Genomic DNA, 27,153 nt, shown 5'->3' with positions numbered 1-27,153 from the left:
GCAAGGATGGGGGGTCATTAGATGGAAAATTACTAAGAGCAAAACAGCAGAGAGTAAGGGGGTTCTTGTTAGGTCAACTTGGCAGAATCTGGAAGGCAGGACAGAGTGGTGAAATATCCAAGATGGCCATACACCAAGGATGAGGGATTTTTATTAACGATTTATCAGGATCCTCACTCAAACTGAATCCTACAAAGACAGAGAGGGAAACCCCAGGTCTGCTTAGAGAAGCCTGATGAAAGTTTGGTCAAAAGAGAGAGTCTTTGTCACCAGTTTCTACATTGTTTCCTTACTCGGGGGATCTTCGTACTAATGCATCACTCCCCTTTTTAAAGCCCATTGCTCTTAGGCTGAATCTAAAACTTATCTGTGTACACGTGTAGTGATCCGAAGGGGCATCTGCACTTCAGTGTTCATAACAGCAGTGTCCACAATAGCCAAACTATGGAAAGAACCCAGATGTCCATTGACAGATGAATGGATAAAGATGTGCTACACACACACACACACACACACACACACACACACACAGAAGGGAATACTACTCAGTCATCAAAAAAATGAAATCTTGCTATTTGCAGTGACATGGATGGAGCTAGAGGGTATTATGCTAAGCAAAATAATCAGAGAAAGACAGTTATCATGTGATCTCGCTCATGTGGAATTTAAGAAACAGAACAGAGATCAAAGGGGAAGGGAGGGAAAAATAAGACGGAATCAGAGAGGGAGACATGCCATAAGAGACTCTTAATCATAGGAAACAAACTGAGGGTTGCTGGAGGGGAAGGGGGTGAGGGGGTGCGGTAACTGGGTGATGGACATTAAGGAGGGCATGTGATGTAATGAGCACTGAGTATTATAAAAGACTGATGAATCACTGACCTCTGCCTCTAAAACCAATAACATACCATATGTTAATTGAATTTACATAAAATAAAGGAAAGAAAAAAAAATAAAACTTGCCTACACCCTGAAAGGTCTAGACTTTCCCCCCCTTTTCTACCTTTATCTGTCTTAATTGCTCTTCCCTCTTTTCTGCATTTCAACCATAGTCAAATTTTTTTAGTTATTTGAAGGTAGTAGACTTTATCATCTTTGGGTCTGGGCATATGATATCCCTACTCCTACCACAGTGCTTGTCACATAGTAGGCACTTGATAAATATCTGTTAGATGATTAAGTGGATAAAAGAACAAATAAAAGTATGTTGTATAAGGATAGGTATAAACATTTCTGAAATATATATAGATATCCAAATGATTTAGCTGGTGAAAAGGTAGATTTAAAATCCTGTATTCAAATGAAGAATTTTGTGATAATGCAAGGGCAACTTGGATATTTATCATAGTGCATACTATATTTTCAGTAAGATGCAAATTTGTATAAAATGAATGGAAAATCATTTGCATTGAACAGGCCTTGGGTATAAAGGTTGGTACTCAATTTCCCTAGATTCAGGTTTGAATACTATTTCCTGGCTACATTTACTGATTGCTTACTCTGTCTCCTAGAATTCATAAGGAGGGACTCAAATGAGTATGAAACCATTATCACAATTGGAAAGGCAGGTTTCAGTATGTGTCTTACCTATGCTGGGATCAGTTTTTTTGTTTTGTTTTTAGTTTTTACCTTTCAAAATGTCCATGTTTCGAAATGAAAGCCAAAAAATAAAAAGAAAAGAAAGAAAAGGAAAGAAAGCCATATGTGACTTGTATCAAATGTAAACTAGCAAGGAATATTTTATTTTTACCACTAAGAATCTGTTGTATATGTACAGAATTAATAAAATTCTGTGTAAAGAAACTTACATCTCTGGGGAGCCTGGGTGGCTTAGTTGGTTAAGTGTGCAGCTCTTGATTTTGGCTCAGGTTATGATTTCAGGGTTGTGAGATCAAGCCCCCCATCCAGGCTCTGAACTGGACATGGAGCCTGTTTAAGATTTTTCTCTCTCCCTCTTCTCTCCCTCCCCCCACCAATGTGTGTGCACGTGCTTCTCTCCCCCCACCCCCCAATTTTCTGTCTCTAAAAAAAAAAAATTTATATCTCCAAGGACCTTGAAATTAGTTGGGAAATGGTGATAAATATATTAAGAATAGATTCAATTTCACTTAAATATAAAATGTGAAATTAACATAGTATGAGCAGTAAAGATGATCATGTAGTAGGATGGTACTAATTCTTTTTTTTTTTTTAAATCAGGTCTTTTTTTTTTTTTTAAGATTTTATTTATATCACAAGTAGGCAGAGAGGCAGGCAGAGAGAGAGAATGGGAAGCAGGCTCCCTGCCAAGCAGAGAGCCCAATGTGGGGCTTGATCCCAGGACCCTGGGATCATGACTTGAGCTGAAGGCAGAGGCTTTAACCCACTAAGCCACCCAGGCACCCGGGTACTAATTCTTTTTTTTTTTTTAGAAAAAAAAATTTTTTTTAAGATTTTATTTATTTATTTGACAGACAGATCACAAGTAGGCAGAGATGCAGGCAGAGAGAGAAGGGAGGAAGCAGGCTCCCCGCTGAGCAGAGAGCTGAGGCGGGGCTTGATCCGATCCCAGGACGCTGGGATCATGACCTGAGCAGAAGGCAGAGGCTTTAACCCACTGAGCCACCCAGGCAGGCCCCCCCCCCCCCCCCCCCGCACCTTATTAATTCTTAATGTTACATTGTTTTGTGCCAGGAACTTGTCTAAGCTCATTGCCTTCATTATCTTGTTAAATTTTTATAATTTATCAGTTGTGATACTGTTATTGTCCACATTCTACAAGAGAGGACACTTGAGATCCAGTGAGATTAGGTAATTTGCCCACTTTTGCATAGTAAAGAGTAGAACTGGGATTTGAGTTCAGGCAATCTGATTCTACAAACTATACAAATTAAAGTAATGTTTTGTCTTTAGCCAAAGTAAACTTGTTTACAGATTGCAGTGTGTGTGTGTGTGTGTGTTTGTGTATGTGTACATATATAGACACTATTTTCATTAGTATTTAGTGTTAATTTTACACTAATGTAACTTAAAGAGATAACTTACTGGATTAGGTCATTAATTGGAAGCTGTTTCAATTAACAAAATTTTACAGTGTTCATTATTTAAACATGGTTGCTTTCTGAGTCCGATTTTATTTCTCACATAGCCACCTATTTTAAGGTTGCTGTTTATTTTCTAAATGCACTAAGCATTGCAACATGCACTTTATATCTTCCAGAGATTTTATGATGTTTCTCATTTGTTATAGTTTCTTCTTCTCTGCCTCCTTTTTTTTGTTTTTAAAGATTTATTTATTTTAGAGAGAGAGCTCACATGTGAGCAGAGGGGAGAGGCAGAGGGAGAAGGAGAGAGACATTCTCTAGCAGACTCCCTGCCAACCTTGGAGCCTGAAGCAGGGCTGGATCCTAAGGTCCTAAGATTACAACCTGAGTGGAAACCAGGAGTCTGGATGATTACCTGACTGAGCCACCCAGGCATCCCTGTAGTTTCTTCTTCCTCTTTGTACTTGTCAGCTTATCCTTTAAAAAATTGCTTTACTATCATGTTAGTAAATATTGGGAGAAAGAAGACATAGGCCCTAACCCAGTTTTTGATCTGTTCCTCGACCTCAAGTCATTTTTCTTTATTTCCCTGCCTTCTATAAGCATAAAATGAGTTACTTCTAGAAGGAACCTTTATTTTTAGTCCCATAAAAATGTGTCTCCTGTTAGAGAACAAATATGGAAACTATTGGGAGAATGCAAAATAAAATGTCTGACCATAGTGTTTGTTTGATCAATTAGTTGCTTAAAGTAGTTAAAGTTAGATGATGTGCTTTTGAGCTTGAGGATAATTGCCTGATATATTAATTTTATTCAAATTTGGGCCTTTTGAAAGATAAATATTACTCAAATCATTAAAAAAAGATCTAGTATCGGAGTAATTGCAACAACCATTTATTGTAATTGGTAAAGATCTGCCAGTTTATCTGCATAATAATTTGGTAACATTTTAATCTTAATTTTTTAAACTATTACAGTTTATAATGGAGCTTTTATCTTGATAAGTAAAAACAGAATTATTTTGAGTATTCCAGGCAGGGTCCTTTTGGTTTCCTGGGATCAGAAATCTATTTAAACTTTTATAGTTAAATAGATCTTTATTGTAAGTATATGGAGATTTTTCTGGACAAGCTTCTGAAAGAGTTAAGGTGGCTTTGGAGCGCAGCTCTGTCTCACCTGCCTCTTCCTCATTTCCCACTCGTGGCTGCTTTGTGATGTGCTGCTTGATGTCACTCCTAGCTTCTGCCTGCATCTGCTTCGATCTCCTCTAATTTTTGCTGTCAAGCTGATAGTCTTTAGTCTCAATCCTTCCAAGCAAGATTAAGACTAAGAATTTCAATTTAATAGATTAACCAAATAAGTGCCTTGTGGTGAAATACAGGGACAAGTTACGATGATTTTGTAGTATATTCAGTTGATCTGAAGGAGTTACTATAGAGGTGCTCTGTACCAAAACCACTTTGAAATGTGAAGATTTAGGCGAATAGGTAAGGCCCAAGGGACTTGTTTTGTAGTATCTGAAAAGTATGCATATGTAAAAAGATTTTCATCCTGCCTTTATTTACTTAAAAGTATTATATCAAAACTATAGTAGGAATACACTGATAACAGGTAGCTTTCAGTGAAACTGTTAATCTTAAATGTAAGTTCAAGATGGATTTCTGCCTGTAGGGTTCATTACTAAATGCAGCTTTTATAAAAGGATGAGGGCTTTACTATTGTGGACATTCATGACAACTTTTGAGGAAGAATCTGGTAGATTTCGTTGATTTCTTTTATAGGATCTTAAAGAAGTAAGTAGTAGCTCCCAGTGCAGCTAAAGCAGTGGTTCCTCAGGGGTTTGTGTGTTGGGGTGTGTTTTTGCCTCTAATGGGGTATTTGGCATTCCTGGAGATGTATTTTGATGGTCACAGCTGGGGAGACCAGCTACTTACTGTGCTATGGCATCTAGTAAGTAGAGGCCAGATATGCTACTGAACATTCTGCAACATACGGGACGTCCCCTTACAACAAAGAAGTGTCCAGCCCCATGTGTCCATGGTGCCCAAGTTGATGTATAGAATCTATTATATAGAATCAAGGATCATAGAGCAAAAAGGTTAAAAGGTTATTGGAGTTAGAGAAGTTACCCTGAATTGGTTTTGAATGCCTTAGGGAGAAAGAGGAAGTCATTTCTATGGAAGCCTGTGTTTAAATATCACTGAGTGCATTATATTAATCTATATTTTAACTTTGGTGATCTTCCTGTATATAAACCAGTTTTAGTTATATTTTAATTCTTACTAATCAGAATATTTTTTAGTTTCTTAGATACATTTTCCTAACAGTAGTCCAAGATGAGACCTAAAAGAATGAAAAGTTCTTTGTAATTAACATTTAGGAGTATTACAACTAAATATATTCTCAGTGAAGATATAAATTGAACTATATCTCCTTTGTCCCTAGCATTTAAATATGAAGTATTAATCTTAAGAAAAAGATACTTTCCCAAGAAGAGTTGCTACTTTTTATAATGGTGAATTTTTTTTAAAGACTTATTTATGTCATCTCAGCACCCAGTGTGGGACTTGAACTCATGGCCCCAAGGTCCTGAGTCTCATGCTCCACCAACTGGGCCAGCCAGGCACCCCTGGAAAGTTTCTGATAAGACAATATTTACCTTATAGTAAACTATATTTGTGAACTAGATTCTTCAACTGTTTAATTCTCATGAAGTTATAGATACACCTCAGAATATGTTTAAAAACAAAATTCCTGGGTGCCTGGGTGGCTCAGTGGGTTAAGCCTCTGCCTTCGGCTCAGGTCATGATCTCAGGGTCCTGGGATCGAGTCCCGCATCGGGCTCTCTGCTCAGCAGGGAGCCTGCTTCCCCCTCTCTGCCTGCCTCTCTGCTTACTTGTGATCTCTCTCTGTGTGTCAAATAAATAAAATCCTTAAAAACAAACAAAAAAACCCCCAAATTCCTGAAATGCTGCAGGTATTTGAAACAATTAAAAAAAAAAACTGTAAAATCTACTTTGCCTGTAACCCATTGATGATTCAGCGGTACATGTAAAAATGCCCTTATGAAAAATATAACTCTATTATTTCTTAAATATTCTAACATATAAATGGAATATTTACTCAGTAGTTCTTTAAATTTTTTTTTTAATTTTTTTAAAGATTTTATTTATTTATTTGACAGAGAGAGATCACGAGTAGGAAGAGAGGCAGGCAGGGCCGTGGGAAGCAGGCTCCCCACTGAGCAGAGAGCCTGATGTGGGGCTTGATCCCAGGACCCTGAGTTCATGACCTGAGCTGAAGGCGGAGGGTTAACCCACTGAGCCACCCATGCGCCCCCCTCCGTAATTCTTTACCTTCTGATCTGAATGAAATTAATGTTCAGGTTTCTTAAAGCAGCTCCAACGGAAGTTTTTTCAAACCCAGAATTTCCTGCCTAGAACATGAATTTAGAGTGGTTCTCTCCATGATCATTAGACATTCCACATGTCTATTGATCGCCACCAGATGGCGATCTTACACGTGGATAAAGACATGGTGAAAACTGAATTGGTTGCCAGAATTAAGCCAGTTGAACTCAGCAGTGATTATTTAGCAATGGTGAAAGGTGTGGACTGGCTATGTATCTCTCTGAAACATGAGACCTGTTTTTGTTTTACAGGGTTTTTTTCTTCTTTTCTTGGCTCTTTGCTTCAAATTTTTCTGTGGAAACCGAAGTAAAACAATATCCCCATAAATTTATTATAATATTGATGCTGATTTATTGTGTTAAAGTTTTTGCTTTTGATGATAGTTATTTTATGGTGTGGCTATTGCCAAATTTCTAATAGATTTAAAGTAGTATTTAAAATAATTTAGGTGAATATTTTTGTGACTGAGTACTTTATATTTTACTTACAATTTCCTAAATTAGGCATATAAGCAATTAAAATTTTATGTAGAATAAATAAAACAATATGTAGTTGAACTTAGGGGAAGGTATGTGGCCTAGTGAAAAGAGCATAGGCTTTGAAGTCAGATGGCCCTGGGAAAATGATCAGCTATGTTACCTTACAGAGTTCTTATGAGAATTAAAAATAAGGTTTGTAAGTGGCCTGAAAAGTGCATGATTTCTTAGCTCCTCCAGGTGCAAACTGTTGGACTTTGGGAAAATTACCTCCCCTTTTAGAGCCTAAGTTTCTTCTTCTATATATTTGGGTAGTAATACCTACTCCTAGAAATGTTTAGGATAGTAAATGAAAGAATGTATATAAAGCATATAGAAAGTTTTAATAAATCATATCTGTTACTTTTATCCTCTGATACCATAAAAGCTAGTAAGAAAGAAACACAACAAAATTCCTGTCCATCATTTTTTTTTTTAAAAGATTTTATTTTTTTTTATTTGACAGAGAGAGACAGTGAGAGAGGGAATACAAGCTGGGGGGAGTGGGAGAGGGAGAAGCAGGCTCTCCACTGAGCAAGGAGCCCAATGTGGGGTTCGATCCCAGGATCCCGAGATCATGACCTGAGCCTAACGACTGAGCCACCCAGACGCCCCCCTGTCCATTACTGTTAAAGCAGATTGTTCTCGTCATACCTCTATTTTTTTAAGAGTTTAGGAAAATATGAGAACGTAGCAATTTTAAAGAATTTAAAACATGTTTTCTCTTAATTAGGAAAAAGGGTGCACTCCACCTTTTTCTGGCCAGATAAAGACACTTTATGGGGTCCTCTACTTTATGTCAGCAACGTTATCTACACATCATTAGCAATTACCGCAGTATTGTGGTCCTCTATCGTAGTCCCGCCCCATCAACAGTTTGGCTTTCCATGATGGAGATCCAGAGGTAGTTGCTCCTCCTGACCTTTGTCAGGAGGCCAGTAGTAGCCTAACACACATCACAATGCCTGTGTCATGCACCTCACTTCATCTCATCACGTAGGCATTTTTTGACCTCACATCATCCCAAGAAGGGGCGAATACAGTACAATAAGATTTTCAGAGAAAGACCACATTCATAAAACTTATTACAGTGTATTGTTGTAATTGTTTTGAGTTATTTTTTTTAATCTCTTACTGGGCTAATTTATAAATTAAACTTTATTATTGCTATGTATGTATAGTAAAAACATAGTATGTATAGGGATTGGCATTGTCTCTAGTTTCAGGCATCTGTTGGGGGTGTTGGACTACATCTCTCGCTGATAAGAGTGGGGAACTGCTATACTGAAAAGGTGGCTGTAAATGGAACCTAAATGGATATTACATGTTTTTAAAATCATTTTGATTCTTGTACTATTCTCCACCAAACTGTTTGGTGGGGGATTTTTCCCCCTTGGGCTGATTGAAATTCACAGTTAGAATTTTGTTTTAGTATTATTTTTTTCCTGAATTTAAATAAGAAAGTCATTTTATAAAAAAAAAATCAGTTTATGTGATTATATAATTTTCCCACATGATGCTGAAAATTGTTAGTTTCTACTGTGCCTACAAATCCATCATAGTTTTTATTTATTTATTTATTTAGTTTATTTATTTTTAAAGACTTTATTTATTTATTTGACAGACAGAGATCACAAGTAGGCAGAGAAGCAGGCAGAGTGAGAGGGGGGAAGCGGGCTCAATGCTGAGCAGAGAGCCTGATGTGGGGCTCGATCCCAGGACCCTGGGATCATGACCTGAGTCGAAGGCAGAGGCTTTAACCTACTGAGCCACCCAGGTGCCCCAGTTTTTATTTTTTTAATGTTTTTATTTAAATCCCAGTTAATACACAGTGCAGTATTAGTTTCAGGGGTACAATATAGTGATTTACCACTTCATAGGACACTGGGAGCTCATCACAAACAGCTGCACTCCTTAATCTCCCATTACCTATTTCATCCATCCCCCACTTCTTCCCCTCTGGTAACCATCATAAATGAGCAAAGGGGGAAAATAAAGAGAGGGCACAAACCAAGAAACAGACTCTTTTTTTTTTTTTTCTTTTAAGGTTTTATTTACTTAATTGACAGACTGAGATCACAAGTAGGCAGAGAGGCAGGCAGAGAGAGAAAGGGGGAAGCAGGCTCCCTGCTGAGCAGAGAGTCTGATGCAGAGCTTGATCCCAGGACCCTGGGATCATGACCTGAGCCAAAGGCAGAGGCTTTGTGCCCCAAGAAACAGACTCTTAACTACAAATTCATTTTTAAAAAACGGGAATGTGTTGAAAATTTTGAACCATCTTCTGACCTCATGAAATGCACTTTTGAAATGTTACTTGCCTTGTTATCAAAGTTCTATTAAAACATGAGTTGATCACATTTTTTTTTTTTCAAAGATTGTACTTATTTATTTGTTGGGGGCAAGAGAATGAAACGGTGAGGGGAGAGGGAATCTGAAGGAGACTCTGCACTGAGCACAAAGCCTGACGTGGGGCTCTCTCCCACAGCTGGGATATCATGACCTGAGGTGAAACCATGATTTGGACACTAAACGGACTGAGCCACCCAGGTACCTTGGAATTGATCAGTTTTGAAGAATTGACTAAAATGATAATTTTTCATGTTTAACAACTTTTTAATGGTTATTTCTGATATTAAATCATATAGTATATGTTGAAATAATAGATCCTTAACATCTTTAGAGAAGCGTGATCTTTGTTGAAGCAGACCAGTATATCATCCTCCTATACTTTTTATCTTTTATGTTTATAGAAATACTAACAAATGTTTTATCCTTTATAAAACATAAAAATGTGATCATATTAAATATGATACTTCTACAATTTGCTTTTTTTCTTAATATATTAACTGGTATCTATAGAGTGGAACCTCCAGGTTCTGTTTTATTCTTTGTGTCTTACTAATATCTGATGGTAATTAGCTGTTTCCTATTTACTTTGAGGTTGTTTTCTCTTTTGCCAGTTTGAATAGTAAGTATGCTTTACCTTATCTTTACATTTTGGTGCGTTTATTTCTGAGTTGATACTCAGGAGTGATACTGCTGCACAAAGAATATTCTTAAAGATTTAAAAAAATGGATTCTTGCTAGCTTACACTCCAGAAAGTTTTGAGAAATTTATATTCCCACTGGGAATTATGAGAGTGTCTGTGTCTCCCTTCCTTTATTGGTTTAGATGTTAATTTTTTTTTCCTAATCTGATGACTAAAATTTGCTGAACCTGTAGTGAGAATGTCTGTCTTATATGGTTATTGATCTTTTATATTTTCTCTTAAGGAAATTACTTGGTTCATATTTTTTGTCTATTTTTTATGCCTTTTACTTCCTTTTTAAATCAAGAAATTTCTTATATTAGAGATATATAATGACATGTCTGTCATTCTGCATATATTTCCTTATGTTCTACCTTGTCTCTTATGATGTTCTTTGCTTTAGAGAAATGTTTGTTTTTAATAGAGTAAAATACATCTTTATCAGTCTTTTTCTTTATGACTTCTACATTTGTCATCTTGACTAAGAATATATCCCCACTCCAAGATATTACTCTCCTAAGTAATCCATCTAGAATTTATTTTTACCTGTGGTTTGACAACGAAGTAGACAACTTCGTTTTATCAAACTGGAAAACCAAAGAAGTCTTAGTTTCAGTTTCTTGACTCAATTTTGCCTTACAAAATATATAATTATTGTTTCTTTGTTGGTACCATACTTATCATAGTTTTATAGTATATTGGATTGTTTTTTTAGGAAAAGGGCCCTCCCTTTTTTCATGATTTTATTGGGAATAGATTGTCTTAGAGCTAGTGGAATCTTATGACTTGTGCAAAGACTGAAATCTTTAGTATTTTGCATTTTAATATGTTTGCTTTTGGTATCTAGTCAGTAATTTATCATTTTTGGGCAGGTTCTTCATATTCTAATTATGCTTAAGTTACATTGAAAGAGATCTACTTGAGTGTAATATTTGAGAGAGTTTCTTGAGCAGTACGGGTTTAGTGACATTTTCTAATGGTCCAGTCATAAATCTTGATTCTGAACTAGATAGTAGTGTTTAAGTAATCCTAGTACTCCAAATGTATTTTTATTTATTTATTTTTTTAAAGATTTTATTTATTTATTTGACAGAGAGAGAGAGAGCACAAGTAGGCAGAGTGGCAGGCAGAGGGAGAGGGGGAAGGAGGCTCTCCACTGAGCAGAGAGCCTGATGTGGGACTCGATCCTAGGACCCTGGGATCATGACCTGAGCCGAAGGCAGACGCTTAACCCACTGAGCCACCCAGGTGTCCCTCCAAATGTATTTTTAACATGTATTTTAAAATTCAAGACCAACCATGGGACACAGCTTACTTAGAAGGCTTCACTATAAATATGGAACAGAAGGTAGTTGTTATCAGTCTTTATATAAAAATAGAAATCTAATTCACATAACTGAAAAATGTGTGTGTGTGTGTGTGTGTGTCAGGGTGGTGGAAAATCCTTATTTTTCTTTTTGTAAAATAAGCAGATATTGCCTAAAATGATACATTATTTAAAGTTATGATGACAACTCTAGCTACCAAGAACAGTTATAAGGCAAAAACAGAAAGTAGTTCTGTCTGGTGAGTGGACATGATATGAGAGGAGTAGGGAGCCTTGTGTAAGTCTTGATTTCTTCTATCATGTACAGGTTTACTTAATAATTTTTTTTTTTTAGATTTTATTTTTATTTATTTGACACAGAGAGAGAGATTACAAGTAGGCAGGTAGAGAGAGAGGGGGAAGCAGGCTCCCCGCTGAGCAGAGAGCCTGATGCAGGGCTCGATCCCAGGACCCTGAGATCATGACCTGAGCCGAAGGCAGAGGCTTAACCCACTGAGCCACCCAGGTGTCCTTAATAATTTTTTCCAGATGAAGTTGCATTGTACTGATACAGAAAAATCTTTAAGGTATATTTTTTAATTGGAACAAAGCAAGTTACGTATATAACAGTGAGTTGTAACATGGCTATCTTTTTTGGTAAGAATATATATACTTCTGTTTGCATTACAGAAATGGAGAAAAGGTTGAAAATGGGGCAGAGAGAACAAGGGAATAAACGAGACTGTTTTGATTCATGTAAAAGTATGCCTAAATGAAATAAGCCAGATACAGAATAACAAATACAGTATGCTCTCACTTATATCAGACTCACAGAAGCAGACAGTGGAATGGATGATTGCCTGGGGCTGCAGGTAGGAGGAAATGAGCGGGGTGATGGTTAAAGGGTACAAAGTTTAAGTTACATAAGGTAATTAAGTTCTGGAGATGTGTTACACAGCATAGTGCCTACAGCTAAGAAAACTGTATTATAGGGGTGCCTGCGTGGCTCAGTGAGTTAAAGCCTCTGCCTTTGGCCCAGGCCATAGTCCCAAGGTCCTGGGATCGAGCCCTGCATCAGGCTCTCTGCTCAGCAGGGAGCCTGCTCCCGCCCCCTCTCTGCCTGCCTCTCTGCCTGCCTCTCTGCCTGCCTCTCTGCCTATTTGTGATCTCTGTCTGTCAAATAAATAAATAAAATCTTTAAAAAAAACCCTGTATTATATACTTAAAGTTTTTTTGACAGATAATGGTCCGGTATTCTTACCACATACACACAGTCAATAATAAGGGGGGGGGTGGGAGGAAACTTTGGGAGGTGACAGATATGTCTGTGGCCTTGATGGTGGAGATGGTTTTATGGGTGTGTATCCCCAGACTCATAGAGTTGTATGTATTACATACATATAGCTTTCTACATGTCGATCATACCTCAATAGATCGCCTTAAAATAAGGATTGCTGAAAAATCTTTAAAGAAATAGATTTAAATTCTGTACCTTATACGTTGAGTTAATATCTTTTTATCAAGGGAGTGGTAGAATAAAACTTATTTTACCTTTCTGTTTAATCTGTAAACTTGATATTTTAAAGTTTAGTTTGAATATTGGTTTTAGTAGTACCCAGGATACTGTCACAACAGGTAATGTGCTGCAGAAATGGATCTTTTGTATTTTGATGTAGAGTCAATTTTGTTTTGCAATTTAGGAAATTAAAAATTTGTGTGTACCTAATTCCTTCTTTTCCCTTTCCTGGGGACTCCTAACCTTCCTTTCCTCTCTCCTATACATGTGTCCGACACGCCCCCCTCCCCCCCCCCCCCTGCGCCCCGGGCTTTCCCTCCTTCCTTTTACCTAAATCCCCGTGCTCAGGGTTTTTATAATCCAGTGCTTGAGACCTATGGCTGACTAGGATGTTAAGCTCTTAAATATAGTGGGGAGGGCCAAGAGTTTCTACAAGAGGTAAATTTCAAGAGGTTATTGTAGGAATTGCTATTGAACTTGATTGTTTGCAGACACTTTTCATTCTGGTTGTGATGTATTTGAGAATTTTTAAAATTGTTGACTAACGGGGTGCCTGGGTGGCTCAGTGGGTTAAAGCCTCTGCCTTCAGCTCGGGTCGTGGTCCCAGCGTCCTGGGATCGAGCCCTGCATGGGGCTCTCTGCTCAGCAGGGAGCCTGCTTCCCCCTCTTGCTCTGCCTGCCTCTCTGCCTACTTGTGATCTCTGTCTGTCAAATAAATAAATAAAATCTTTAAAAAAAAAATTGTTGACTAACATATGTTTTTTAGTTGCTTTTTAAAAATTTATGTTTATTTGCCAACTATAAATCATAGAAAGGTTGAATATTTTAAAAATATGATTAGTTATATGCTTTAGGGGAACTGTTGATGTCATTGGGGTTTCTTAGAGAAGTTTAATAAAATAGAAGCTTTAGTTTGAAGGCTATGGTATGTATGTCTTTTGGCTGCTATCTACAGTATCCTATAAAGTTGTGGAAAATTAAAACACTGTTTTTCTGTTTGATATATTATTTTGGTTTTAAATTTCTTATTTTGTTATTTATCTGGTATATGTTATCTGAATTTTACAGGATTAGCTGGTAGTAAGACTTCATTTTTGGGAAATAGATATTTCTATAAAAAATATCATTTATTTGCATTGCTAAAGGCTTTGATGGTTCCAGGGAGAAAAATATATCTATCCAAAGAGAATAGTTTAATTTAGATTACAATTATTTAAAAAAAATTTTTTTTTTAAGATTTTTATTTGTTTGTTTGACAGAGAGAGACACAGTGAAAGCGGGAACACAAGCAGGGAAGTAGGAGAGGGAGAAAGAAGCAGGCTTCCCACAGAACAGGGAGCCCAACATGGGGCTCGATCCCAGAACCCTGTGATCATGACCTGAGCTGAAGGTAGACGCCCAATGACTGAGCCACTCAGGCATTTAAAAAAATTTTTTTTAAAAGATTTTATTTGAGAGAGAGTGTAAGTGCACACAAGTGCTGGAGTGGCAGAGGGAGAGGGAGAAGCAGACTTCCCATTGAGCAGGGAGCCCGGGATGGAGCCCAGGACACTGAAATCATAACCTGGGCCAAAGGCAGACACAACCAATTGAACCACCCAGGTACCCTAAATTAAGAGTACAATCTATGTGGATTTGGTACACATTTTATTTTATTAATTCATGTTCAGTTAGAATTTTGTTTTAATCATCTATAGTTGAAATTTTTTTATTATTTCTATTTCTTATATATGTTTCTTATATCAGTATTTCTTATATCTGTCTTATATCTTATATCTGTTTTTCTTTATAGACCGTTGGAATAGAGGAAAAAGCATGAACTGAGAAAGACTAGGTTTGAATCTTAAACCTACTGCTTACTAGATCTGTGACTTCGGGGAAGTAATTTAACTTCTCTGAGCTTTAGTTAGTGTTGAGAGGATTAAATTAAATGTCTGAAGGTTAAATGTACTATGTAATAATGCAGTATGTATCATCATGTTTAGCATAGTTTTGGCACATAATAGGTGCACAATAAGTATTTTTATTTTTTTGATACCCAGAATAGTAGAATGATAATTTTTAGTCTTTGTTCCTTAAAATGTTTGTTGAACAAACAATATCAGAGAGAAACTAAAAAGAATATAATCCACCCACAACTATGTATTTATTTATTTAGTTAGTTAGTTAAAGTAAGCTCTGTGCCTAGTGTGGGGCTTAAACTCACAACCCCAAGATCCAGATTCACATGCTCCACTGACTGAGCCAGCCACCCCACACCCAGAACTTTAATTCTATATTTTCAAGATACAGCTTTTTACAGTAGTTCTAAAAGTGTCCATGGACCTCTGCCAGTCCCTGAGATCAGGGGATCTGTAACATCAAAACTATTTTTAATAGTTCAAGACATTATTTGCCTTTTCCACTGTTGTGGAATTTGTACTGAGAGTGCAGAAGCAATGATGAGTAAAACTGCTGGTCTGTTAGCTCAAAACAAGGCAGAGGCACCAAACAGCCCTGGTAGGCATTCTCAGTTTAAAGAATGAAACAAATTTTCACTTAGGAATGTCCTTGATGAAGAAGTAAAAACTGTCTTAGTAAATCTGAGTCTTTGAGTGCACATTACTTTAATATTCTGAATGACAAAATAGGAAGTATGCATGAAAACACTTCTGTTACATACTGAAGTCACAGTAATTGGGGTAAATACACTGGTGTGATTGCTTGACTTACAAGCTGAAGCTAGCTGCTTTTGTACTTGAAAGTAACTGCAGACTAAACTATGGTTATTCAGACTTGACATTTGGCAGATGTTTCTTAAGAAAGGAAGTGAACCTACCACTTCAAACAAAAAGAACTGGTAGTATTTGTTACCAATGATAATAAATCTAGCTTTCATGATAAAACAAGAAATTCGGAAGAGTTTTATCTACCAGCTGAACTTCTCTGATGAGGTTATTGATGATGTTAACAATATGTATTTTTAATATCATATAATGAAATGTGAGGTTTGGAAAAGTTCTAGTACCCAGTGAACACGTATTTTAGAAATGGGTGAGAGAGCCATTCAAAGTGCATGGTAGACTAATGGATTTCAGTATACATGTACAAAAGCATTCATTTGAAATGGTTTTAGATTCTACCTTGCAAACTAATGTTTAAGAAATGACTACTTCTTGGGGTGCCTGGCTGGCTCAGTCGGTAGAACATGTGACTCTTGATTTCAGGGTCCTGATCTCTACTTGGGCATAGAACTTATTTAAAAATAAATAAATAAAAAATCTTAAAAAATGACTACTTTTTAAATTTGGTACAGTATCAGTGAGGAATATCCACAGTTACCTGAAAAGAGTAGTAAAACACTTCTCCCTTGACAACAGAGTATTTTGTGGATCTGGAATTTTTATATAATTCAACCAAATCATATCCTTGATTAGAGAATTAGATATGAGAATCTAATTGTCTTCTATTAAGGTCAGGTGTTAGATATGTGCAGAAATGTAAAAGCCTATTTTTCCATTAAAGCTTTTATTTTTGAAAAGGATTATTTTTCATTAAAATACTATTTATGTTAATGTGTAATGACTTTATTTTAAATTGAATTTAAATGTTTTAAAGTTTTTTCAGTTTTACTTCCAATATAGTAAATATAGATGTTAAACTTGTATAAACAAAGGCCCTTTGAGGTCTTCTGTAATTTTTAGAGTATAAAGAGATCTTGAGTCTGAAAGTTGGAGGAGTGCTTCTCATTTTCTTTTTCCTCTTTTAGCTAAAAAATTAAAATAATTGTAAACCATAATGTGATTAATAATTTTGTTGAATTATTAATCTTGTTATTAATATAGTTATTATATGCTATTAATGTAGTTGTGATAAGTTGGTATAAATATGAGAGTAACAATTAAAGGCAAAACTTTCTTCAGATGCAGATATCTTTGGGTCCTCCTGAAATTAAGTGAAAGGGCTAGATTTAACTAACTATGTTGTTGGCAGTTTATTCTCTAAGATCTATCTAACCCTCATTCACTCACTCACGTAGCCATCCCCATATATCCTTAGAGTATGTTCTCTTTTGAACTACTGTTACAATTAAATTTCAGTTGAAAACTGGTTGCTATATTTCTCTTTTGGTATTTTCTATTACTACTGACTGTGTGTATTATGCTCCTAGTCTCTTTTGCTGTCACTCTCTCTGTGTAAGTTGTAGTCATTAGCTTGGAAGATTAGGTAACTTAGAAGACCGTGATTGGCTGTACCATAAAAGCAACTTAGGAGAGTTCATCTGTGCAAAGCACAGTGACCTAAATCAGATACGTACTCACTGTCCCTGGAATCTTCAAGGGACTAAACTGCGTTACATTGTCAAAGACAAGCCATTTATATATTGCTATGGAAAAATTTCGCCTGGAGAAGAAGTTACCTGTATGTACCTGGTTGTGATCTTGTGTTTTATTTACAAACAGATCTGACTTTTTCAGTTTACTAGTGAAGCTTGAAGAAATGTCAGGCTTATTAGCACTGGCTTAGAATAGTATCATCCTCTGTGTCCTTGGCTGTGGAAGTCGTATGCTGCAAAGAGTAGATCCTGGTATAAAGTTAGCAATGTTTGTAGCATCATTATTATTCTATAAAATTAGTTTTTTTGATCAGTTAATATTACTGGAATGAGGCTTTTAAAAATTCTGTTTGGCCAAGATACTGGGAAAGAAATCACTTTGTCTTTAATGGTTAAGTATGTTTTGAATATAAACTGAAATATTTGATAATTCTATGTAGTTACAATCATAATTTTTTGGAGATACTACTTTTGGCCTGTGGCCATATGTCTTAAGTAATGAAGAAATTAATTTTGTGATAGGGATCTTATGCTGTTTTAAAACAGATTTTGTAAACCTCAAATGTCCAAAAAGGATAAAAAACTAGATTTATGGTATATTGTTAAATAATCTTTTAACATTCTTTTTTTTTTCCTTAATATTATGCCTTTGACCTGTTAAAGTTTGGTTTTTGGTCATTTGGCCAAGAAAACACAAATCACAGATTTTGCTTTTTCAGATGGAAAAATGACTTATGGGAAGAATTAGTACAATGTGTTACGTAGTTATAGAGTCTGTTTCAAATAGTTTGATTTTGCTGGGAATTCCCGCTTGTGAATTGAATTTTAGTTTTATCATGTGTTGGTGATGGGCTTTTTTGTTTATAAATTGATTTATTATATTTCAAAATACTGAATACCTTTGTATGTTTGAGCTTTAATTGTGTTCATAAGGAGTCTTTAAGTAAATCCAGTGTAAATTTTTAGCTGAGTAGTCTTGTCCTTTGAAACATACTCAACATTCCAGCATTAGAGAGCTTACTAAGAATCCTGCTTGATGCTTAGGGTATACTAGTGAACAAAACAAACATAATTCCCCTCTTCTTGGAACTTACTGTTCTATTGGAAGATAGTAGAAAGAAGTTAAAGAAGTAGTTATATAAGTATGTAAAGAACATTGAAGAAGTAGTTACATAAATATATAATTTTAAGTTTTAACAGATGCTGTAAAGAAAAAGTACTGTGTGTTCTCAGCATATATTATAGTGACCTTGGTCTCTTGTGTGGGTAAAGAACCCATGTAACTGGGACTCTGTAGAGACCTGGCTTTTAATTTCAGTTCTTTCACCAGCTTACAGTGTGATCTTATGTAGCTTAAGCTGTGTGTGTGTAATGTATATATAAAATCTGAACATTGAACGAAAAAGTAGAACCTGTTGATCCCTATGAGTCTGTGAGGTCTCATTCATTAAGATTAGGAATGGAAAAGATAATTCATTTACCTCCAGATTTTTTTTTTTTTAATCATGGAGAACCACTTAGCTGTAAATTAACTGTTAAGCTGGAAATTTGATGGTATTACAGTTTTTCGTTCATTTATGTATCCCTGGTACCTGGAATATGCTTGGCACATAGTTTGTACTCAATAAATACTTGTTGAATGGATGAGTTCCTTAATTCCTAGTCTTTAAGGGAATGAAACTTCTCTCATCATCTATTGGATTTACGGGGAACAAGGTTATTATCTAGTGGAAGAAGAGGCAAACCGACCATATTGCTAACGGATTTTCTGGCTGTCTCCTGTTGGTTTTTACTAGAAAACTGCAAAGGAACCCTAAAAATAGCCAGGTAATGATAACCTCGTGCTGACTGGAGATGAGGAATCTTGACAGAACACATACTGGGCCTTATTTCGTTGAAAAACGTTGATTGGATCTGGGGTGTGTGTGTGTGTGTGTGTGTGTGTGTGTGTGTATTTTCCCTTTAGTGCAGAATGCCTGTGCTTTTCTACACATTTTAATTACTAATAAGATTGTGATAGTTTTTTTAAAAAGCCTGTTTTGGAAATAGATTTTATTATGCTTATTTCAGTAAACATATACTACTTGATAACCATAAAATAAGTGATTTGTATTTTTTTGGGGTGTGTGTGTGTGTGTGTGTGTGTGTGTACTGATTTGGAACTTGGAATGAATGCATTTCCCCATAGAAATAATAGAATAAATATTTATGATTTAAAATTTCAAGTAGAACCCTGATGAGGCTTTCCATTTGTTCATGACTCTTGTGCCTTGTGATGAAGCACGTGACAGTAAAGTGTGTCACTAGCAATCTTCTTTCTTATTTGAGTCCATTATGTGGCAGTTTTTATGCCTCAGACCTCTTAGTTTTTTTACTCTTACATTCTTTGTTACTTCACTTTTTTCTTTTGAAGCTTTTTCTTAAAATTCATTGTGTTTAGTTTTAACAGTGGTATATAAAATAGATTTTGAAGGCTTTTTGCTCTAACATCCGAATCTATCTGCACCGGGCACAAGGCATTTTTCTCAAGACTTTAATTTTTTTTTTTTTTTTTCCTGTGGGAATTGCATGATTGCCTGAGTTTAAAATTTGCTGTTTTAAATTTGCAGTAATTTCCCATATACCTCTTCTGTCTTTTCTGCATGTTTTAGAGGAATGAATCAGAAATGCCAAGTGAGTTCTTTAGAAACTACAAATATCATTCATTGGCTTTTTATTGTATGAAATGGTAGGCATTGATGATTGATCTCCTTTTAACTGGATTAGAAAAGATTATTTGCCCTGTTCTTAAGCTTTTTGCCCATAAATTTACAGTTTCCTAAATACGTTCAGCTTTTGGTAGTAGATGGGGATATGGTTAGGAATTGGAAATGTTGGAGGAAACTTGTATTTTGGTGGGGGGGGACAACATTGTTATTTATACATACTTTGATAAGTTGCCCTACACATTTTGGGGAAATATTATGACATACAAATCAACTTTTAAAATACTATTTATTGATTTAGGTTTCTTTGTATTTCAGTGAAAGTGTATAATTTACAGTATTTTCTTGTGAATTGGAATATACTTTCCATTTTCTGAAGGATTAAAACAATGTAAGTGAAGTTGACAGTAGTCCCAGGCAGGCTTACTAAAATGATTAAGAGCATGAAGCAGTCTTTATTGAAGAGCATGTGTAGTACTTTAGTCCTAATCATAATGCAGGGAGGGAGGTGGTGTTTAAACTTTGGTGTGCACCAGAATCACATAAGGGGGTTATTTAATAGAGATACTTGTTATCCACCTTAACCTACTGAATGAGCACGTCTAGCATAGAGCAAGGGGAGGTAAATTTTAATAAACTCTTTAGGTGTGCCTGAATTTTTAATACATTTGAAAGTCTCTTAAAGTAATAGTTTTATATTCTTATGAAAGTTACTTGCTGTATCTTGGCATTTTCTCCTAGAACTTATGCATGTATTTCCTGTGAATAATTCTTCGTACAACCGTAATACTATTTTAGGATATATTTTAAATCTTCATTTTTAATTAGGAAACTCATAGGTATTTGTTTCTGTACTTGTAAGGCCTCTCTAATCTAGTTAGAAAGCTTTTTTTTTTTTTTCTTAAACATGGAATGGTTTCCTCATTTAGTTTAGTAAAAAATGGGAGCGTTTTCTATGGGTTATATATACTTTTTTTGTGGCATTTTCATGTAATATATCCTTCCACAATGCTTTCAGGTAGGTATTATGCTCTGTAGATGAGGACCAAGATAGGTAAGTGACTTTCAGAAGATTGCATTCTTAAGTCTTCCTCTGTCTTCACATGGCTAAAAATAAATCAGAGAATATAAACAATAATAAATTCAAAAGTCTACATCTACTGCCAGAGGTAACCGGTTTTACTGTTTTCTTGTATGTCTTCCAGTGTTTCATTATGCAAATTAAAATGTTCCTATTCTGGGTACTTTCTAACACAGAAAGTAGCAGACCTTATATATGGTTCTCTACCTGTGTATATTTCATTTTATAATAGGTCTTAGACACTCTATGTACTGGCATGAAAAATTCCTCCCAGTACCTTGGTATTCCACTGGCATAGCCATTCCTCTATTAAGGGACTCTTAGATTGTGTCCAATCTTTTCCCATTATAAGCTGCAATAAATAATCTTGTACATGTGTCCTTTCGTACACAGAGAATTTATACTTTCTTTATGATCTTATATTTTTAGTTCTTTATTGTCTTTTTTGTTACGGAGCACTTGTAATCTGATTAGTAACCTTATTTTACAAACAGAAATGGAATAGAAACTTGAAACCAATACAAATAATTTTCTAAAGATTAGCGTGAGTCAATCTTACATTGACATACTTTGGGTAGCCTTTTTTTTTTTTTTTTTAAGATTTTAATTATTTATTTGACTGAGAGAGAGAGATCACAAGTAGGCAGAGAGTCAGGCAGAGAGAGAGAGGAGGAAGCAGGATCCCCGCCGAGCAGAGAGCCCGATGCGGGGCTCAATCCCAGGACCCTGGGATCATGACCTGAGCCGAAGGCAGAGGCTTTAACCCACTGAGCCACCCAGGTACCCCTTGGGTAGCTTTTTTATTCTTCCATGTATTTCAGTTTTCTTGGTGCCTTGGGATTATTTCATTTTAGGAAGGCTTTATAGGCATTGGCTTACATCACTCGCTTATCTGATGTTAAGAATGAAAACATTTTGATATCGGGGGTTGCTCTTTGCTGTTACTATATTTAGTTTTCCATTATATTCTTGGAGTTAAAAAATGAAGTTTTTTCCTAGATGCAAATATAAAAATAACTGACATATTAATAGATTGAAATTTGAATTTACTCTCTTTTTAAATTACTAAAATTGAATGTTTGTTGTAACAAAAAAATTGAACAGTATATGATTATCTCTGTTATTGCTTTCCTAATCATCAATATGAGACAGTTTGAAGGTTAGCCTTCCAAATATTTATTACTGTATAATACATTTTTGTATATATTTTAAAGAATACAAGTGTACTTTATATAGTATATTAACATGCTCTGTATTTAGAAATATGGCTTGAGGCATTATCCTAAAATGATAGGATTTAAAATGCAGTATATTTATTTCAGAAACAAATTGTCCCCTTGAAACATCAGTGGCTTTGTTCTAAGGGATTTCCAGTATATAAAGTCATATGCATCCTGCAGACTTTGTTGAATTACTTGTAATATGTCAAGATGACCATTTGTGTGGCCTACTTAATTTAATGTTTGCATTTATAGCAGATTGCCTTTTTGATTCATGTTTCACAGTTGTTGAAAATCTATGAAAAGTTTTTAAGAGAAAGGAGGAATGCAGATGCTCCTCCCCTTGTTTATAGTGCTAGTATTATAAATTTCTTACACTCTTTAAATTTGAACTTTGGTTTGTTCTACCAGTTACACGTGAGAACATTCTTCTTGAAAACCCAGTCAGTCACAATAAAATAATATTCTTACTTGGCTTTAATTTAAGTGACTTAGTTAAAGCTTCACAGACATAGTTAAATGGGAGCCAGCTGGGTGGGCCATGAGAGGAGGTGCTGGTAGATAGTCTTTTTTTGGCATGCCACTTTTTGTACATATTGGCAGCGTTTTTTGGTATGGTAGATGTTTAGATGTCCAGCCTAAGTTGTTTTTGAGTGTTAGCTAATAGTGTTGTTAGTACATCTAAACATGTAAGTATATCTGTAGAAATAAAAGGTTTTTTTTGGTTAGGGGTAAGAGAAAAACCTGTTGTTTTCCTTCCTATCTTAGCCAGCGTTCCTGATAATGAAAGTTTGGAATGGGAGCAGTTAATCCCTTTTAGAATACACAGTATGCTACCTCTTGGGATAATCATCTTTTAGGAGACTGCTTATATTCTCCTGTACATGAAATCACTGGAGGAGAGCTAAAGGTTTTAGAGTATGAAGTGCTTACTAATTATACTTTGTTTTTTTGTGTGTTTCTATGTGTGTATTTTTGTGTTTCCTATTTTACCCTTTCCGCATTACTTATTGGTGTTTGATTGTTGTGAGGCAGTTTGATGAACCATACATACTGTTGTCACTTGTCTTTCTCAGTCCATTATGTGAACATACAGTCTGTTACCCGCTCCTGTAGGTATGGCACCTTAGCAAGTCATTTGACTTCTCTGCTTTTTCTGTATTAAATTGAACAGCAATCCTTCAAAGTTCTGTACAATAACCTCTTGATACTCAATTCTATTTTGATTATATATTTGAGTGTCTAATCTTCAGAAAGTGGATTTGGATATCAAGAGATCTGCATTGCCTTAATGTATTGTTTCTGGTTCTGAATTTTGGGAAGCAAATAGAGTTTGGATAGCAGGGTATTTGTATAAAAAGTTTATCAAATTGATTCAGCTCCTGATTTAAAGATTGGAGAATTTAGACACAGAATCTGGATAGGAAGGCACAATTGTATACCAATTGTATGCATTGAAAAAAGCTGTACACAAACATATGCTAGTTTAGATCAAAATTGGAGGAGACGTTAATAGATCATTTTAACCAACCTTCTGTTTGATCCTTTCTTAAATGGTCTTCCAGTTTATGCTTGGCCCTTGAAATTGGTTAGAAGCTAACTGTGTTCTTTCCGGTTTATTGTTCTAAGTGTTAGAAGAGATCCTAGACAATGAGATCAGCCATAAAATGGGAATGGCTGAAAATATGTCTTGAAAAATTTGAGAAGTGCTATAATTTGATTGATAAAAAAGTACCTGTATTCTAGAAAAATAATATTCAGTGGGATATTAATGTTGTAATTAATGTTACTATTATAATTATATTTATATATTATATATAAATATGTTTATTTATATAAACATATTTATGTATAATAATTAAAATTATAATTTTATTATTTGATTCTCTTATCTCCAGTTGTCTCTGTTGCCTGCAGAATTTCCGGTTATAACATAAGGACCTTCAAAGAGAATGAATTAGATTATTTATTTTCTTTTTTGAAAGCTCTTTGCTCTCCTCCTTCGGAAGGTTTGTAGTACTTTGATTTCATCTGAGCCAGAACATTGTCCATTTCCTGTTGCCCATCCTTTTGCCTGCTTTGAACAGTGGTTTCAGCTTATCTACCTCTTTCTTCATCATGCCCCCCAGTCCCTTCCAGGTTATTCCTGGATCTTTAGCCTCTTCCTGGGCCATCCTTTTCCTTGCATTCATCTTTTGGTTTGATTCTTTGACAAAAGCATTATAGGATAGGACCTCCCTGGTGTGATTGGTTTGCTGAATGAGGTTTCATATCCTGGGTTCTTCAGCATTCTCCACATAGAGCATAGACTGTGTGAGCTGATCTAGGTCACTCTTAAAGTTTTACGTAGTTTTGTTTAATATGCCAGCTCTTCCTCAGAACCTTTGTATATCTTCCCAAATTCTTGAATGTCTTCTCCAGTATGTCTCCCCAGTCCCTGGAACATAGCTGAGTCCTTGTTCACTGTTGACTATTTTTTTTTTTTAAGATTTTATTTATTTATTTGACAGATAGAGATCACAAGTAGGCAGAGAGGCAGGCAGAGAGAGAGGGAGGGGGAAGCAGGCTCCCTGCTGAGCAGAGAGCCCGACGTGGGGCTCAATCCCAGGACCCCGGGATCATGACCTGAGCCGAAGGCAGAGGCTTTAACCCACTGAGCCACCCAGGCGCCCCTTAACTGAGTATTATACACTGTTCTCTAGTCTTAAAATGGAATAGACTTTCCTGAGGACCTAGAAGTGGTGATGTCTTCTTTGCCTACCCAGTCAGGGTGCACCTGTTGAAATGTGTTGCGGTAGTCATATTGGACAAAGTGCAAGGCCTCCTAACAATGGTAAAGGTTGGTGAGGTTTCCTTGGACAGCTACAGCTGACCCATGCTGGGCAAGGGTTCAGTATGGGCCACAGCTCAAAATGAAGACTTTTTGAGGGAAGGGAATTTCCTCATCTGTTCGTATCTGTGCTGCAGAATCTTGAGCATACTAATGTTCCTTTCAAAGTTAAGTTCAAAGTTGGGAAGGGAAGGTAAAACTAAAATTTTATTCATTTAAAAAATAGTCTATGCAGTATTTTACAATAATATGTTTCTTTTTGTTGAGCTGGAGAAGGGAACAAAATAATGAAGGTAGACTTGGACAACTCGAAGTTAGAACCTCCTTAAAGGTTAAATTTTGCTATGGCTTTTCCTTTGTAGAGAAATAAGTTCTTGTAACTTTGATTGGCTCTTGGTTAATTTATGAGTGGAAGTGTACTACATGTTTAGTCTATAGATGCATTTTTTAAAAGATTTTATTTATTTATTTGACAGAGAGATCACAAGTAGGCAGTCAGGCAGAGGGGGAGGGGTAACCAGGCTTCTGGCTGAGCAGAGAGCCTGATGCGGGGCTCAATCCCAGGACCCTGGGATCATGACCTGAGCCAAAGGCAGAGGCTTAACCCACTGAGCCACCCGGGCGCTCCTATAGATGCGTTTTTGACCATTTTATGTGGAACCATAATACAATCTGGTTTGGCTGAGTTAAGTGTTTCCTTTTAATTAGGGGACCTAAGAGCAAAGAACAACCAAAAAAGCATTCCATGTTGATATCCAAGGGTTTCCCTCAAACCCTCCTCCCCCATTTTTCTCTAATTGTTGATCTGGATTGTCTTTCTGTTGTAGTGAATATATGTACCAGGTACTTAGTAACTTCCATAGAAGACCAACAAAAAATTGTCAACTCAGTTCTTACCATGAGATTTGGAGTAGTCTTTTGTGTATTAAAAAAAAAAAAGCCTATAAACTTATGTTGAAAAAGAATGCAGTTAGCTATAATTAGTTAGCTTATAGTTACCTTCTTTGAGGGGAAGGCAATCTATTGCTTATTTTTTTGCTTTTTCAAATAATGCCCCTATTAGTAGGTATATAGTATATATTTGACGTCACGAGTAAATGAGAATAATTTCTTTTTAGGGTCCTGATGAAGAAGCTGTTGTGGATCTTGGCAAAACCAGTTCAACTGTGAACACAAAGTTTGAAAAAGAAGAACTAGAAAGTAAGTTTGTTTAACTTATGCTTAGCAGGATAAATTACTAATGAAAGTTTGTTAGTGTGCTTCAAGTTTTACCCATTTGTGGAAACATTTTGTTGTTATGAGGTAGAGCATACATTTAAAAGAATACTTCTCTAAATATAGTTCAAGGTATAATACAGCAGACACCCATATAACTGTACTCATAGCTGCAGTTAGAATATTCCTTGATTTTTCTTTGTTGAAAGTATTGATATAACAAAGATTTCAGAATCTCCATGCTTCTTTTTTTCTTTTGAGAGAGAGAGAGAGAGAGAGTGTGAGCAGGGAGGGGGTATGCGTTAGAGGGAGAGGGAGAATCTCAAGCAGGCTGCACGCTTAGTGTGGAGCCTAATGTAGGGCTCAATCTCATGATGCCGAGATCATGACCTGAGCCGAAACCAAGAGTTGGATACTTAACTGACTGAGCCACCTAGGTACCCTTAGAATCGATGCTTTTCAATTTTCCCTGGTGGTTGCCATTATTTACCTTGGAAATTAAAATACCAAAGTTAAAAAGTCAGTTGGTTCTTTTATTTATTTTTTTTCATTTCTAGAGGCTAGGTAATAAGTGTTTTTAGCAATCCAGAATGCCATAACCACAGTTATTACTAGTCGTCTAAATGTTCATTTTATAGGTCAGTTGCACCAGCCTTTTCAAGTGCTATGATACCTCAGCATAGAATTGTGGAACAAATGAATTATATGTCATTCTATCTTCCAGGAAGAAGTCCTGGGAAATGGTTTCTTCTCTCTTTTTTTTTTTCCTTCTGACTGAAATAATTTTGATTTACAGAAGAGTTGCAAAGATAGTACAGTGTTCTGTTACCCTTTACGCAGCTTTTTAAAATTTTAACATTTTACGTAACCATTATTGTTAATGAAAATGAAGAAATTAACATTGGCACAGTTTTATTAACTAGACTAAATTTTATTCAGATTTCACCAGTTTTCAACTGATGTTGGTGTCCTGTTCCAGGATCATGTC

General features: G+C 35.9%; 1 protein-coding gene across 1 annotated transcript in view; it reads left to right on the top strand.

Moving 5' to 3' along the window:
- Positions 1-27,153, top strand: part of SLC4A7 (solute carrier family 4 member 7) — a gene marked incomplete at its 3' end in the record, with an annotated part of 112,516 nt that overhangs the window by 15,815 nt on the left and 69,548 nt on the right. Inside the window, exon 2 of the mRNA XM_080808645.1 lies at positions 26,069-26,150. Coding sequence (XP_080664771.1) covers positions 26,069-26,150 — 82 coding nt within the window. The remainder of the gene's footprint in view (positions 1-26,068; positions 26,151-27,153) is intronic.

The sequence above is a fragment of the Martes martes genome (genome assembly GCF_963455335.1).
Source record: "Martes martes genome assembly, chromosome: 1".
In the NCBI taxonomy this organism is placed as follows: Eukaryota; Metazoa; Chordata; class Mammalia; order Carnivora; family Mustelidae; genus Martes; species Martes martes.
This window is presented reverse-complemented; position numbering and strand designations above follow the sequence as displayed.